The sequence below is a fragment of the Varanus komodoensis genome, unplaced genomic scaffold, assembly GCF_004798865.1.
Source record: "Varanus komodoensis strain SLA01 unplaced genomic scaffold, ASM479886v1 scaffold9, whole genome shotgun sequence".
Lineage (NCBI taxonomy): Eukaryota > Metazoa > Chordata > Lepidosauria > Squamata > Varanidae > Varanus > Varanus komodoensis.
In genome coordinates, this window is record NW_025336598.1 from 25,644,014 (window position 1) to 25,661,450 (window position 17,437).

The 17,437-nt window shown below is 39.9% G+C and overlaps 1 protein-coding gene across 3 annotated transcripts in view; it reads right to left on the reverse strand.

Moving 5' to 3' along the window:
• SGCZ (sarcoglycan zeta) overlaps positions 1-17,437 on the reverse strand; it is a 247,296-nt gene that overhangs the window by 47,383 nt on the left and 182,476 nt on the right. For 2 of the 3 annotated variants that reach the window (XM_044418220.1, XM_044418219.1), the window contains one exon: positions 8,576-8,698. The exons of the other annotated variant lie outside the window; for it this stretch is intronic. In XM_044418220.1, the coding sequence (XP_044274155.1) occupies positions 8,576-8,698 (123 nt within the window). The remainder of the gene's footprint in view (positions 1-8,575; positions 8,699-17,437) is intronic. 3 annotated transcript variants of the gene reach the window in all.

The window sequence follows — 17,437 nt, forward strand, 5'->3', positions numbered from 1 at the left end:
CAGCACCTCACTGGCCTGCGTGCTCAGGCACCCCCACCTCACCAGCCCGCGGCAGTCACCACAGCCTTTCAACTGAGCCAGTGTGGCGTAGTGGTTAAGAGCATGGGACTGGGACTCAGACGACCTGGGTTCTAGTCCCCGCTCGGCCATGGAGCCAACTGGGTGACTTTGGGCCAGTCACAGACTCTCAGCCCAACCTACCTCACAGGGATGTTGTTGTGGGGATAAGATGCAGGAGGAGAATGATGTAAGCTGCCTTGAGCCCTTTGTAGGAAAAAGGCAGGATATAAATCCAAAAAAAAAAAACACAAAAAACTGGCCCCCTATTCAAAAAGTTTGAGGACCCCTGGCTTAGATCAACATTAGATGTTCCGACAGGCTTCCTGTCAAGGCTGAGATTTGTAGACTGTGGATGGGAAACAGGGCCTTTGCAGCCGTATTGCTCTAAGGCAGTTCATCTGGCTCTAATATAACTTAGCTTTGTTATATGATGCAAACACAGCACTTCAAGAGGGAAACTGGGCAAAATGTCTGACTGATGGCAAATAATGCTGGTGTTCTGTGTTGCAGTGATATTTAAAGTTTTCTGTCCTTTCAGTCAGTGGTTGTACTCCACTGTTGGGACATGCTTTCCAAAGGTCTTTGCCTGGCACCATCCTTGCTGTCTTTAACCACTAGGCAAAGACTTATTGATTCAAGAAATACTTTTAATGGATAGCTGCTTAACTGTGTTTTTAAGATCTCCTCAGTACTGGAGTTCTTTTTGTATCATTGTCACCAAACTCATTATTGTATTTGTATTTTAATATGCTGTTTTCTTCTTTTCAGTTGTTTTTATCTATTTTAAATTGTTTGTGTTTATTGTAATTATAAACTGCCTGATGGGCAAATGTGGTAGCAGAGATAGGTGTTAAATGAATAAATAATAATTAAATAGACTGACATTTCCTTAAATTAAATTGTATTTTCTGGTAGTAGTCATCCATTTTTAAATTTATCATGCTTCGCTGGTTTAGGAAGATTCTTTATGGATAGAAATGTGATAATGAATATATTAATCAAGTGTATTGTGAAGATGGAACTTCTAGGCCAGCTTCAGGAGGTAACAAAAAAACCCAGCATCCTGCAGAAGACCTAGACTAGGCCAACAGGACTGGTGTGATCTCCTGCTGTCAGGTATCATGTAGCTACATTCTGTACCATCAGCAGCTTTCTAGTAGTCATGAAGGGCAAGTCGTATGTCATCTAGCCTCGAGGTTACGAAGGAATGAATGATGGTTGCAAGATAAAACTAGAACACTGCCAAAAGGCATTATATTCCCCAAGCTAGGAATACAGAGATAACTTTCTCCTTCTACATGTCTTTGAGTTTTGACCCCCAAATGGCGTTGCTTTTAAAATTTTCAGCAAACATGAGCAAGTCCCCATGGTTTGCATCAGTTGGTCTACATTATGTCCTGTGACATGATATAAGTGATGAAACCTGGCAAGGAACTGGATTCACATAAAAATTATTTTAATGAATAAGACCTGCACATGTGCACATGGCTTCAGTTTCACATTCAATTAATGCTGATAATTATTGGAACCGAACAAGAAAAACTAGCTTGTATTATAAGGGATAGATCTAGGCCTTGTAAACTTTTTAAGCAAGGTGTAGCAAAAACTTTACTTGACATTTGATTTGCAAGAAAAAGAAAAAGGAAAAAAATGTATGGAAATGTTCCCAACATAATGAGAAGACATGGTGGGTTTTTTTAACCATTGCCAGTCTAATGAATTGCCCGAACCCAATCATGAGATTTTTAGTACAGTATATTTGGTCTTCAGAAGACATGGTAAGAAACAATTATTTGGTCTATGAATTCTTTGTACTACCAGGACTCCTTATGTTTATGTGAAGTCAGGATCATGCTTTCCGTGGTCCTGATATGCCATTATGACAGAGTCCCCCGGGAATAGTGGCAACTGCAAGAGTTGTCCCTAGCATCCATTTTCTATGTCTGGACCAATGACAAAGAGACAAGTGACATAGGCAAGGGGTGATGCACCTTGGGATTGAATTTCAGGTGCAGTGGCTGATGGGGTATGTTCCAACATTGAAAGGACCAAGGGGTTGAGATGGAAACCATGATAAAGTAGAAACCACTTGACTGCCTGGCAGCTAGACCATGGCAAAAATACCACGAACCATGGTAACCACAAAGCGTTGTTTGTCTTGTGGGAGCATAGCCATGGCTGAGACTTTTTTTTTATTTGATTTATATGCCACCTGATCATCCATAAGGCTCTCTGAGCGGCTTATAATAATCCAGCTTCATTTTTCAAGGCCAAATGTTGTCATTTCTTTTCCAGAGATATTTCAGAAATAGATATATCAATGAATATGACCCAGACCATTAGTTTTCCTAGTTTCTAGTTATTTTATTATTCTTCATTGATGGCAATTTTAATAACTGTTTTGTAAGTTTGTGTCAGTTGTTTGCTGTGGATTGGATATTTAGCAGCCTGTTGTGAGCTTATCTGTCAGAAGGATTTTGAACATTTTCTTCAAGTTTTTGTTTTGGCTTTATATTTGTAGTTTTCAACGGTTATTCCCTTTCCTTCTTCTTCTGAAGATACCTTGAAAATGCCTGCCCCTCAAGAAATCCTTTATATAAAAGAGCCAGATATCTATTTTCTTTTGCTTTTTGAATTCCAACAGACACTTCTTCATTGGGCTCAAGACCTCTAATTTCTCTGTTGAATTTTAAAGATTTGTTCCAAACAAGTTATTAAAATGACAATATTCATTAACTACAACTGACAAGACACAGTATATTTAGAGGATGGCAAGAAATGACCATTGCTTCCCGGAAACAATAGAGATGGGAAAATATTTCAGTCTAGAAACATAAGCAACATTATCCCTGTTCTTTTTTTATCTCAAATAAGGTTGTTCCACTATTGAAAACACATATTCAGAACTTTGCTGATACTTGATTCCATGCACTGTAACTTCTACTACTAGGCAAATGCCCTAAATCTGGTCCCTGCTTCTCTGAGGAGTGTAAGAAGTGGTTGGTCCTATAACAAAAGGTCATATCTGACTGAAAGTTGTTGTGTTTTCAACTTTTGGGTTTGACAGTAGATAATGGCTGAATAACAGGGTGGTACTTGTGAAACGTCGCTTGGCCTTGTGGATACAGCATGGTGTACGTGAAGCAGTGGTCTTATTTCCCATGCTATTTAATGAATGCACTTCTGTTCCACATTTTCATTTCCTTCAGGCTATCCTGGAGATATGCTAAACTGGTGCCTGGCTAAAGCAGTGGATTGGTTGAGGACTAATCCACTGAAACTCAATCTAGGCAAGACTGAGAAGTCCTTAGTGGGTGGTTCTTCTGAATGGATGGAGGGTGCTCATTCTGTCCTGGGTGGAGTTGTACTCCTGCTGAAGAAGCAGGCTCATATTTTGTGGGGGTCTCCTGGAACCATCTTTGGCATTTGAAGCTCAGGTGGTCTCCATGTTACTTGAGGCATGGAGGCATACTCAGTGGTACAGAGTGCCTTCTTTTAGCTTCAGCTTGTGATCCACCCATGCATCTATCCAGACAGAGATGACTTGGTTTCAGTAATCTACAATCTGGTAACCTTCAAGTTAGCTTACTGCAATACGTTCCACATGGGGCTGCCCATGAAAATGGTTTAGAAACTTCAGTTTGTGCAAAATGAAGCAAGCAGATTAAGGTCTGACCATACAAGACCAATTCAGAAGTTCCAAACATACAAGACCAATTCAGCATGCTAGTTTTAACCTGCAAAACCCTCTTGGCTTGGGACTGACATTCTCCAAACAGCATCTCTATGAATCTGAATTCACCTTAATGTACAGTTTATATCTGTAACCTTCCTTGAATACCACCTCCAAGGAAGGCTTGAAGGGTGGAGACAAGGGAGAGGGCCTTCTCAGTAATGGTCCCCAATTCTGAGTCCCAGCAAGCACCAACCGGGTCATATTTTTGGCACCGGCTTAAGAATGTCCTCTACTCACAGGCATTTAATGGCATATGATGAGACCTGTCAGCTATTTTAACAGACATTCTTTTTAATAAAAAAAAAATTAGTAGTTCAAACCACTTTAATCTTGTATATTGAAACTTTATGCTTCCTTTTATTTTATCTATATTTCAGCATTGCATCTATGTTTTGTATTGTCCGAATTGCCATGATTCACTCAGCAAGTTCAGCTATGAGGCAACATAGAGATGAAACGAAGTACCACAGATTGCTTTGTATGGTGTGAAGGTTGTCAAGGACTTTAGGAAAACTGAAATCTTGGCTCTTATAGCTGGCCTACAGGTGCTAACTGAATGACGGTTATCCACAGAGGTAGTGGCTGCAACTCGGCAACTTAGAGCCAGTATGGTGTGGTGAGTGCAAGCATGAGACTGGGACTCAAGTGATCTTCTCTGGAGCCATCTGGATGACTTTGGGCCAGTCAAACTCTAAGCTCTAAGCCCAACCTACCTCACAGGGCTGTTGTTGTGGGAGGAGGAGGAGAATTATGTAAGCTGATTTGAGCCCTTGGTAAGAAAAAAGGCAGCATATCAATCAATAAACTTGCACAATAATGACAGCTCAGAATAAGGCTTCTGTGACCAAAGAAACTGAGAAATGGTACAACTCTCACAAGGGGGTGGCCTACATGTTTGTATATGCAGGAGGTGATGATGGATAAACCTAGGATAGTTGAAACTATAGAAGAAACTATATAATACAAAGAAGACTTTAGAGGGGGTTTTTTTTGGGGGGGTGGGGATGTTAAACTCTTTTGTTGGACATATAGTAAGTTTGTCGACCTGCCCTGATTTTGAGGAACAGTTACTTATTAAAAAGTTAGTGCTTTCAGCCTGTAAGGATTGATAATATTCCCTGACTCATCTTACAGATCTGTAAATAAAGATGTCACAAAAGGACATGCATTTCTGATACTCTCTCATCATGAGAAAAATGATGGTCATTCTACCAGCTGGAGCAGCTGTTGTCTACCTGTCTGCCTCTCTGTCTGTCTTTCTGTCCATCCATCCAATTTCTATACCACCCAATAGCCAAAGGCTCTCTCGGTAGGCTGGCATTTAGGGTAGATTTGTGACTTAATTGTTGGCAAGGCCGTCTTAATGCATGGGCCTGATAGGCACTTGCCCGTGGGCCCCATACTAATCTGTGAATGTTAACCCTTGGAAAATCGGAAAACTTCCAAAATTTAGAATAGTTGTAGTTGTCGTAGGGGCCCCAGTACACCGCTTTGCCTGGGGCCCATAATGCTGTTAAGACGGCCCTGATAGTTGGAGGTTGAGAACTTTGCCACTTCAGGCTGTAGAATCTTACCTTTCTAATTGCATAGCAGGCTATATAGTCACAGCATTCAGAAAACTAGCAGAATCAGAGTGAATTTTTTAGCAAATTCTTTTCCTGATGTGCTAGCTTACTATAGCTAGGGTGGTGGTGATTATTATTCAAATGACATTCAAAATATGATGAGGCACGTACCTGCAGTCTGAAGTAAAACAGCCTAATATCATACCCATGCTGCTTAGTTGTGCTTATCTCATGCATAACTGCATTCTGCTATTAAATTTTGCAATCTATGCAAAATGTAGAAAATGTTCAAGTCTGACAAATGCCTCAAATGTTATTATCAGTGTGGACAGAGTTGCAGAATTTGGAGCAAAAAGCACTAATATCATTGGTCTGGATCACTGGGTCAGCAATCCCTTACTTCCTACACATTGAAATATAACTTTCAAATCAAGTGGAAGCTAAATCAATATTAATTATAAGCAGTGCTACAAAACAGAGATGGAGAACTCTGTCAGTTTCATGTTTGCTTACTTTCTCATTATTCTGGTCCTGTTCATTTCTTCTCATTCACTCATCACTCTGCAATTTTTGTCAAACTGACATACAATATTGTATTCATATTCACATTTCTCCTAATAAATGCAAATAAATGCATTTTTAAGCAATTTTCCCTAAGAGAATGGGCTTTTTGGTATTTTCATGAACATACACATTTTTGTGCACACTTTCCCTTAATATACAGATTTGTGTTGGAATGTTTTGATTGGAAAACTGCATTGTAAAATTTGAAAAATTGAGAATATCGAGGTGTTTTTAGTTTTATGTGTTAGATCAGGAAGTGTGAAGTTGGGAAATCTACATTAAAATGAGAACCAAATGAATTGTGGGGACTGAGCTGTTTCTCCCAAAATAGAGCATTCAAGGGTGGGGATTTCAGACTTAGCATCTGAATGGTAAGAAGAGGTGGGTTCAAATGCTTTTCTGAAATGGCAAGGTCTGAAGTCTGAGGTAGGTTAGAACCAGATCACCTCTGGTTTATGGGTAGCAAGGAGAGACACTGTGGAAAAGGGAGGCTTGGAGGGGCGGGGGGGTGACTTGTGAGCCTGGTGATTTGTCATCAAATGAAATGAGCAGATCAATTCAGTGATCAAGTCAATGGTTGAGAATTTCTGCTCTCTGGCTCACAAGTATTGTGGACCTTCCTGAGGCTAGATCCAACTCTGTTTGGTGAATATGAATCTTGGTATAGGCAAGAACTGATTCTTCAAATGAGGGAGACTAACTTGATGGATGGCACATGCTAACAACCTTTAGCATAATAAATATAGTTGTTGGAAGCCTTCTCATGATTTTCTGGGAAGGGAAAATGGGGAGAGAGAAATTCCAGCTCACAGAATGGATTTTCTCCTAACCCTAGTATCATGTTAACTGTTAATAGTTAATGTGAATTGTCTCTGGAAGTTTTAACATTTGTTAAAATTAGAATATTTTATATACTACTTTCCACTCTAAGGCTTCCAAAGAGGTTGTATAAACAATACAGCATTCTAAAAGCACAATAACAATTTAGACCATTTCAGGTTAGACAGAAAAAGGTAAAATAGCATGTTTTCATAATCACTAAAAGCACATGATCATCAATGCCTGATGTAGCAACAGTGCCTGACCTAATTCCTGTGTGAATGTATTATTCCATTAGAGAATAGTTTGCAACTTGAGGGAAGTATTCCAATACATGTAGTAGACATCTAACAAGAAATGGGTTTTGACTTCAGCAGTTCAAGGTGGTGCTTCTTTAAGCACTCTTGAAAGAGTACTTTAAGTACATACCCTTAAGTCACAGAGAAATTAAAGCTGACATTTTGAGCACAAAGAAGTTTTGAGCAGAACTGTGTAATGGCAACTTTTATGATTATCTGGGGGAGGGGGTTTGCCTAACTAAATCTTTCAAAATGGCAAAAGAGCAATACATGATTAATGATGCCATATAAAAGAGAGCTGCATTTGCAGAAAAAGGAAAATTTTCTTCACAGCCTGAGAATATATTCCTAATCCACCACATTTTGATGTATTTGTTGAGAAAACCCTTGAACATACATTCAAAAATACAACACAGTGCTGGTTAACGAAGGTTCTTCTTCATTTCAAATAAACTATAGCACAATTCTATAAATCTTAGGAACAGATCATCATAAGTGATATCATTTGGAATGGATTCAACCTATTACTTTCAATTTCTTTTTCTCCAGTCCTTAGTTTGTTCCTTTAATTTACCACATCAGTTTGCATCTTTAAAAAAAGTCCACCTACATAAAAAGTCCACAATCTCATACATATTTTTGTTTGCATTTCTCCTAATAGGCAAAGTTTTGTCTCATTTATGCATTTCTTGTAAGTGCTTTTATATGATGATGTTTCATACTTCTGTTTTCACCAGTCATAGCAATCCTATCCAATCCAATTTTGTAGCAATCCTATTCCCTGCCCAGACATTACCGGCGGGCCATAGGAAATTTCTGATTCCCAGATGCAAGACCAGCACTTTGGGAATCTGTGGTAGAAAACCCCAGCAACTCTTGCAGCTGATTTGGAAAGGTTGGAAACTTGACCTTAGAGAGTGTCTACAGGAGATGGTCCAGTGGGTGAGGATGGGAGGAGATTGCAGAAGCCAGGTCTGCAGAATCCTTCCCTGATCCAGAATGGCCAAGCTTGACAGTGACAAATGGCCATCTGGAAAAATGCAGAGCAGGAGGAGTGAGGATGTGAAGCTTCTTTCTGCTATTCCTGCTGTTCTTCATTGGATCATTGTTACCCTCCAAGTTCAGAGGCTAGTGAAAGCTGGATTGCACACTAATGTATACATTTTTAGCCACATTTCCCCTAACATATGCATTTCTTGAAAGTGGGTTTCCCTTATACAATGCTGTTTGATACATTCTTTCCATCAATACATGCAATGCTTGAAAGTGTTTCTCCCATATGTGATGCTGTTTCATACCTTGTTCCAGTAATACATGCATTTTTGTGCACACTTTTCCTGAATAAATGCATTTTTGTATGCATTTTTGTTTGTAACTCAAGTTACTGAAGATGTGCATATGCCAAAGGATAATTGTGTTCTGCTTACTACATTGGTACAGGAAATGGGGATTTGGTGAGCTGGTATCAAAATGTGAACATTTCCTCCATTCCTAATTAGTAGTGTGTGGAGTCTTATGGACTCTGCCATTACCTGTGACTTTCAGTCTGTCAGCTCCAATGACAATCTCTTCTTCATCAGCAGAGAAGAGGACCCTCCCATCTTCACTCGAGCTCACTTCGAACCTTTTACACTGGGCTTCTACAGCATCAGCACCTAAAGCAGACAAAAGAAAGCCTTAGGCCAGAACCCAATATCCCTTTGCATGAGCTCAAGCAGTTATACTCCCAATCTCTAGCAAAATGAGTGTTTCTGGAATTAGCTGTTCTGGCCGGAGCGTGTAAGAGCCACGATTCACAACTTTTGGCGAACACCAGCTTGGGGGATGATGATATACCTGACCCGCCTCCCCAGTGAATGTGCAACAGCTACCCATTTTCAGGAGCATGTGAGCCAGTTAAACACCTAACGGTCGTGTTCTTGAAGGGTATTAAAGGTAATTTTCTCACATAATTATTCATCTTGGACCTTATTTTACTGATTTCACTGGAAGAAAATGAGACTTAATGTCTGCAGTTTAAATGTTTTCAGCAACTGTTGATGTAGATATAGCAGCCCAAACCAAGAATAATTCATGTGGTTAGGTGTGATATTAACACACATGGTGATTCCCAGTGCTGGCCTAGTTTAAGCCCTAGTCATTTCAGTGGGACTATTCTAAGCAGGATTAATATCAGAGACAACACATAGCTGGAATTTTGTCTCCATTTCCTAGGGAAAGCCACAAATATTCTACATGGATAGGGTCACACATCAGAAGTGTTTAAAAATGTTAGGAGGGGATAATTGTTGGCATTCCATTATAAAAGCAAGAGGCCTCCTTGCTTGCATATATTTATATATTTTTCAGATCGAAGTTCATTGCTTCAATTCAGCACTTGTATGATATTGCAGGGTAATCCTAACTGCTAAATGTGAGCCTGGAGCTCAGACCATCTTGGCACATTATCTTTTGGATGTACTGCCAAAATTTTAAAGTGTGCACTTAAAAAGCAACGTGCGAATGAAGCAATTGTATTGTTGGAACTATATCTTCTATTGTAGCCATTGAAGGCTGGTCAGGAGCTTATCTTATCTGCTCACCTTCATGCTGAACTTTAAAGATGGTGCTGAATCCACTCCAGGGATAAGGTTCAACTATCCGTGGTGCTGAGCCCTATAAGCTAGTTTCAGCACCAGGGACAGTTCCTTTAGTGTTTAGAATAGAATCTGGAGGAGATAAGAAGCCCCAGTAAAATTGGAGACTGCCAGCCTCCACTGATTACAAACACATTAACTATCTAGCAAAGGGTGCGAAGCGTTTTTCATCAATAATAGATTTGTTTTCAACTCCAAGCCTGCTGTTTTGTATTGCATCAAATCTCTTTATTGTGGCCATCTCTGCTCACATGGCTTATATCTCTTTTTAAGCAGTTAACTATAATTCCAATAAATGATTTATTTCTTTTTATGCAGATATTTATAATAAAGAAATACACCTATTTTGGCCATCTAAAAGGTCTTGTTATCCACATTTCCTGTTTGATCCCCATGTATCAACATGTCCATGTCCTAAATAAATGTCACATCAAGTTATCTATCAGAACAGTCAGGATTTAATCAAACTCTCATTTACTTGTTTATACTTGGAATTAAATCACACAAGCACAATACTAAACCTTTTATTTAAATAAAAAATTTCAACCTATAGGAATATATATAAGTATTTTGTATACCATTCATACCTTAATAAAGATTTGTCACATGCATATTGCAAGAATTCACAAGGACTCCAATTGTGAAATAAAGAATAGTCTTATTTGACCAATAATTAAAATAGACTAACATAGTGAATCTATGGCCCCAGGACAGTATTTAGTGGACAACAAGCGTTTTCACTGTCACAGTTCTGTAGTTGGAAAATAGTTTTAACACTGGAGCTGGGATAAATGCTCAGGTTGGCCTCCTCCACACTACAGGCAAACTGGAAAGAAACACATCCATTGCATCTCTGAAACGATAAGGCTGATCTCAAAGAAAGGCTACAGGGAGCGTTCTAGGAGGAGGGAGAGGAGACAAACAGGGTTATGTGTATTTAGTTAGAAGAAATCCTATGCATGTGTAGTTAGAAGAAAAGTCCTACACCTCCCAGCATTCATTACCCAGCCATTCCTGGCCAAAGAATGCTGGGAACTGAAAGTCTTTTTTGAGTCCAAATATTCATACCATTGTACCCTTACCTGCCTGACAAAGTTCATGGAGGCATCTGAATTTTCTTCTCCTGGATAGGATGTCCATAATCCTCCATGCCTGGAGGTTTACAGGCATTCCCATTGGATTATACATTAAACCACTGTACAGAAATTTCAATTTTGGTTCAACAAGACCAATGGATAAAAACACTAGCATGAAAAAAAGGCTAAAGTTGTGAGATTTTGTGGTTTGCACAAAATGCAGGCGTCTGGCTGAAAAGACACAACAATGCATATAATGTTGCAGACTGTTACACAGTTTATGTTACCAGAGTCACGTTTTTGTTTGTTTCTTTTAAGTCTCATCTTGAGAAAATGACAAAAAAGTCAGTAGCTGGAGAATTGTGAGGCTAAGCAATTCAATACATGTATTCACTGGAGATTTTCTGTTGAGCAGATAATATGATAAAGACTGAAGGCTTCTCTCCATGAAGTGTTTAATCCACCTCGTCATTGAGGTATCTTCCATTTTCTTTGCAGGAGAGCAAGTGCAAGAGATTTTGAGGATCTGTGTGTTTCTATGCCTTTGTATTCCATAATCCAACCACAAGGTGGTGCTGTGTTACAGCTGCAATACAACAAGATTGTGACAATACACAAATCTTTCTTTCTTTCCAGTTTTATTCCCCCCCCCCCCGTGTCTAAAAATTAATCGCTGACCTTCCTTGCTCTTAAAAAAAGCCAAGAAAATGGCTGAGAAACATGGGAGAGGCTGTGGAGTAGACATTGTAATGAAAAGGACTCGGGCACTTCCATGAGTGAGGGAGCATGAGGGCTCAATAAATGGCTTGTGTGGAGAAGCCCTTGAGCATCAGTAAATGCGAACAAGTGTGGTAAATTTAAGACTGGTGGGATATGTTCCATATGCTTGGCTTCAGTTAATAAGTTAGGTGCCAGTTTGCAAACCATCTTCAAGGGCAATACAACTTAGTGGAAATGCAGAAGACATAAGTTTGAGGAGCTCGGTGGAGTGTTACCCTTTTCCCGATCCCACCTGTATCCTCTTCAGGCTTGGATCCTTAAATGGTTAAGTATTCTCTCTCTCTCTCTCTCTCTCTCTCTCTCATGTGTGTGTGTGTGTGTGAGTGTGATAGATAGTTTCAAACTTGAACCAAGGTTGACAGGAAATATCCAGGAGAAGTACCACTCATCTGTGTTAGCCCTGTCGTGGTGAAGCAATTGGCCTTGGGCAAAGGCAAAAGCTAATCATACCTGATCACTATACTCAGAACAACAGGTGATTTATAAAGGCTTTATAGTACATGAGAAAATCGTCTGTTAGAATGAGCCTTGGCATAGACCTGAACTTTGCTGCGTGCCAGCCCCTTCCAGTGGTCCATCCATTGTCATTTCTTTGAGGGCTTCCTGACAGTGGCAGGGATTCAGGCATTATTCTTTCTTGTTCATGCTTTATACTCTGTACATCACAGCAGAACTCTCTTGCTTTGCATAGTTAAACAATGCTTTTGCATATTGTATTCTGAAATGTTATTCTTTTGCTCCATGCCTCATGGCTTAATTAAGTCACTTTCACTCAAGTAGTTTGCATATTGCTCCTGAATCCTCTTAAAGAGAAACAAAACACAGTTTCCTTTTGGCTATACCACAACCCACTGCAACAATCCATACCAGACTATGGATAAATGGGGCAAGGCTATCTCTGCCCAGGGGTGCTGTCACTGACACAATAGTCTAAGCTGCTAGATGCATTTCATGCTATTAAAGGCACTTGGGCCCACAAAGAGTCAAGCCTCCTCTAGCAGCACTTCCACAGAGCAAGCCTGGTGCTTCAGAGAACTGCCATACTGTGCCTCAGTGACAGAAACCATGCTTTCCATGCAGAATGTCTCAGTCTCACATTCTGGCATCTTCTGCTCAAAAAGGATAAGGACCCAGGTCATGAAAAATCTCTGCCAAGGACCCTGGAGAGATGCTGGCAGCCAAATAAGGAACATTGAGTTAATTGGACAAATAACCTGACCTGGCGTAAGGCAGCATCCTGCATTGCATCCTCATCGACCAACAGGATCTCAGAGTTGTGGAAACGCTGAACACATGCTGGAGGCAGTTTTGGAATGGATAAAAGTATTCATCCAAAGAAGATGGCAGTCTGCCAGAAAGACCATGCTATTCCTGGTGGTTTCAGTTACTAAAGTTCCTTTTATTGAACATAAGAGACATCACCTTCTCAGTTGTCAACCCGGGGTTTGTGAAGCTCCCTCCCATGGGATGTATGATTGAGTCCCTTTGATATTGTTTTCAAATTGGCCTTGAAGATCAGCATTTTTCATGGTTGCTGCGTTCAATGGCCAGTTATTCTGTGGATTTTTCATGGTTGCTGCTTTCTTAATTAGGTTAAATTATTTAGGGTTCATCATTATAAACATAGCATTTATATCCGGTCCACATGAGGGAAGATGACCAAAATGACTGCACTTCTATATGATATTATGCAATCCATGATGTCTTTAACATAGTTATTTGAACTGAAATGGTTTAAAGCTAGCATGTGTTTAAAACAAACAAAATCAGTTCAGAAAGACCTTAATTCAAAACCAGAAAGACTTTGACCTAAGATGGTGCCTAAGAAAATATAATGTTAGATCATGGTGCATGAACTGTACTTCCTTTCCACAGTTCTGCTGAAGTGTATATACCATTACCCCAAGGATGGGCATGGACGTTTATGAGTTTGCTTTCTTCAGGTTCCTTACAAGCCATGCTTGGAACCCATTCCAAGTGTGGGTCCAGCTCATAATGGACTCATTCCTGCTTGTGCCAGTGTTCCTGCTCCATTGCTGGTTACTCCTTTCCCCAAATGCTTGTGAAGGAAAGGGCTCTGGTGATAAGGACAACTTTAGAATGCTTATGCTGATTATCTACTGCTGCCAGGAACCCTGGATAGCAGAGTTCCCAAGTGTCTCTTGACATCCTCTGGAATTGGGAACCCCATTTTCTAGTCTTCTGCCAACAGAGGGGGCTCCTGGGGGAGCAGGTCTCAGGGCTACAGCATCCAGTCCATCACTGCTACAAGTTCTCCTCACCATCTCTTCAGACGGAACATTTTTGGAAGGCAGAAGCAGAGCTACTTGAATACCATTAACTTGAAGATCTCTTAGGGAAAACAAAGAAATGGGCAAACTTTTTTCAAGAGGTCTTCCAAAGTGCACGAGGAAACTGAGCTAGCCACAGGGTGAGCAGCAGGGTCACAGACATTGCTAATTGTCCACTAGTTATTTTGAGTATCACTTGAGTATCATTAAGGATCACCAGGTTGCTTTATCCTGACCACTGGAAATAGGACTACTGGAATAACCATGTCAAATTGCCCAATTAAAGTCTCCAAGACTTGTCATCAGCATTCATGCCTTTTTTATGCAATGCAAACTGGAGCAAGATCAGACCATTTTCTTGAAATCTAGTTTAGGAATATAAAGCACAATCATTTTATGATATTTCATACTTAGAGACAGTTTGAGTTGAGCATTCATTTTCTCTATCAAGATGGAGACTGACAGTTCCTCACCTCTTGATATAACCATTAATCCCCATAGTAATTGTTTTGCAAGTGTTTTACAATGTTACCAAGCTTCCTCTGAATTGATTTCCTAGATCTCTCTCAATTTAGATTTGCTGATTGCAAAGCAAGGCTGAAAGCAAAGTAATAGATAAGGGCATTTAGAATAATTTACTTTATAGTCCAATATAATATGCTGCTCTTTGTGTTAACTCCATAACCTTCTCGATTCTAAAGTGGAAATCCATGACTGATGATAGGCTATTATCTGCACATAGAATCAGTTTATGTTCTACAGACCCCGCTCCAATTTTTTCAATGGTATTATTCATTCTTATTGATATTTCCAAAGACCTAATGAGAAGAAAGAAAGCAATACATTTTCACTTGATACATTCCCATTAATATTCTGAATTTTCCAGTGTTCTTTAATTATATTCGGATAAAAGAAACAGAAATGTGGATATTCACTGGATGCCAAGTATCTCCTTCACAATGCCTTTTGATGACCATGCTGGCAAACACATACTTTATAAGAGGTTGCAGTACTTCCAATCTGGAGCCCAAATGGAGCAGTTTGTGTTTCTCCAGAGGGTTGTCTTTTTTCACTGGTCCCATTATGTTTCTTTAAGGCTTAGTTACTGGCACTTAAGAGCTTTAAGCTAACATCTGCTGGCATTTTGACTCTACCACTTTTTCCCACCAGTGGGATGTAGCCCCCAAGAGCTTCTCCAAAATGGAATTCAGCCCTTGGGATGACTATGCTCAACACCAATATTCTGCAATGTGCTAGGAGTCCTGATTCAGGGCTCAATCAGGATGTCCAGGGACTTAACTTGAGCTTCAGACTACTGCACCAAATCGGCTGAGTAGAGGAACTTCAGGCCTGCAAGTTTTGCCCTGTGGCATCAGAGGATGATGTCCAGATATATAATTTGAGCTGCCAAAGCTGCAGGATGCAGGTGATGAGAGATTGCTGATATGTTTATGCTACATGGTTGGCCTGCCAAAGGTCCCAGACATCTCCAGGCAGGATTAGGAAAATTCCTGCCCAAAACCTGGGAGAACCTCTGCTTTCATTGTAAGTAGTACTGAGCTCTGTGGAATGAGGCAGCTTCCTTTGTAAGATTGGATGTGCAGAAGCAGATAAGTTACTCATTCCCTTATTAGGCCTTATTCTTGCATGATAAGTTAAGAGTTTCTGCACTGTTTGTATTCATAGAATATCTATTTCTGTGGGCAGTATCCCATTCCACAGGTCCCACCATGAATACAATTGTATATGTTGGGTCATAATACCATGAACTTCCCTATTTCCACTTGGTATCAGTAGCAAATGCTGGAAAATCAATAGGCCAAGGCAAAGACACAATGGCAAAATGGTGGTATGAACCACTTCTGAGAGAGTCCATCATCACATAACTACCCCTGTCTATCCAGTGGGGTATATATGGCTTCAACTGCAAGTCCCATGTGCTTCTCTTGTGTTCCTGTGTGTTTGGGTAGCTGAAATTTTATTTATTTATTTATTTAAAACTTTTATATGCCGTCCCCTCATGCCTTGGCATCTCAGGACGGCTTACAACATAAAATTAAAAATAAGAATTAGAAATAAGTATTTCCCAACAGTAAAAACAAGATTTTATTTTCTTGGGCTGCAAGATAATGTCAGATGGTGACTGGATCCAAGAAATTAAAAGACTCTTGTTCCTTGGGAAGAAAACTATGGCAACTATAAAAACTATATCTAGACAGTATAGTAAAAAGCAAAGATATTGCCCTGGCCACAAAAGTTCATACTGTCAAAACTATAGTTTTCCCAGTGGTAATGTATGGCTGAGAGTTGGACCATAAGGAAGGAAGAATTGAGGCTTTTGAATTGTGGTGCTGGAGAAGACTCCCGAGAGTCCCTTGGACCACAAAGAAATCAAATCATTCAATCCTGAAGGAAATCAACCCTGACTGTTCTTTAGGACAGATACGAAGCTGAAGTTCAAATACTTTGGCCAACTAATGAGAAGGAAGGACTCATTGGAAAAGACCCTGATGCTGGGAACAAATGAAGACAAAAGGAGAAGGGGATGGCAGAGGTTGAGGTGGCTGGATGGGGTCACTGGAGAGGTAAGTGTGGGCTTGGGTGGACTCTGCACGATGGCGGATGACAGGAGAACCTGGAGGAATGTTGTCCATGGGGTTGCAAAGAGTTGGGCATGACTTTGCAACTGAACAACAGCACCAACAACAGTGATCCATTTACTTTAATGGATCATAATTTGGAAATATAATTTGAAGGCATGGGGTGGGGGTTGGGATCTGCAGAAAGACTACAACAGTGGGAAAAGAACTAAAGCATCATTTCTTCCCTATACAAGCTAGGGTCACAATTAAAATTAGGAGCCCTGCAATTAGTCTAGAATAGAAAAAGTAAGCAAGAAGAAGGCAGCTGTGGTTTATTTCCTGTTTTTACAAGCACCCACCAATGACATCATTTTTGATGTTACTGTCTTTTATGAGGATGTCTTCAATTCATTCAAGTCATTGGGGTACAAGAAGAAAAGGGCTCATTGCCCAAGCGCATTGATAGGTTAACAGCATATTCACTCAGCATCTATGCGTGTGTGAGTTTTGCTAACATGGCAGTTGACACATTTAAATTGGCCCTGATTTAAATGAATGGCAACCTGGGGAAAGACATCTTGCACTCTGGGCTGACAGACAAAGACTTTTCCCAGACTGTCAAATAAATAGATAAATATACCTTGATTACTCCCCATAAGAAGCAAAAGTATCAGCTGAAATCTTCTAATTATGGTTTAATGATGTAGCAGTCGCTCTTACCTATTCACATCATGCCATTCAAAGACATACAAAAAGACCATAGGTGACTTACAAACATGACACTTTGCTTTATATTTATAAGAAGAAACATGAGATTGAGGTTTCAAGTTCTCCATTTATCTACTCTGGACATTAGGATATAGTTCTTGAAGGACCACTGAATGCACACATCTAACTATAAAGGATGAGCTTACTATTGACCTGCAATACTTTTCACGTTTTGAATGCAAGTGGCTTAATGTATGAAAAGTTCAGCCTGGTAGAAGATACATTCTCTGTGGGTTTCCTTGATGTTGCTTATCAAGACTC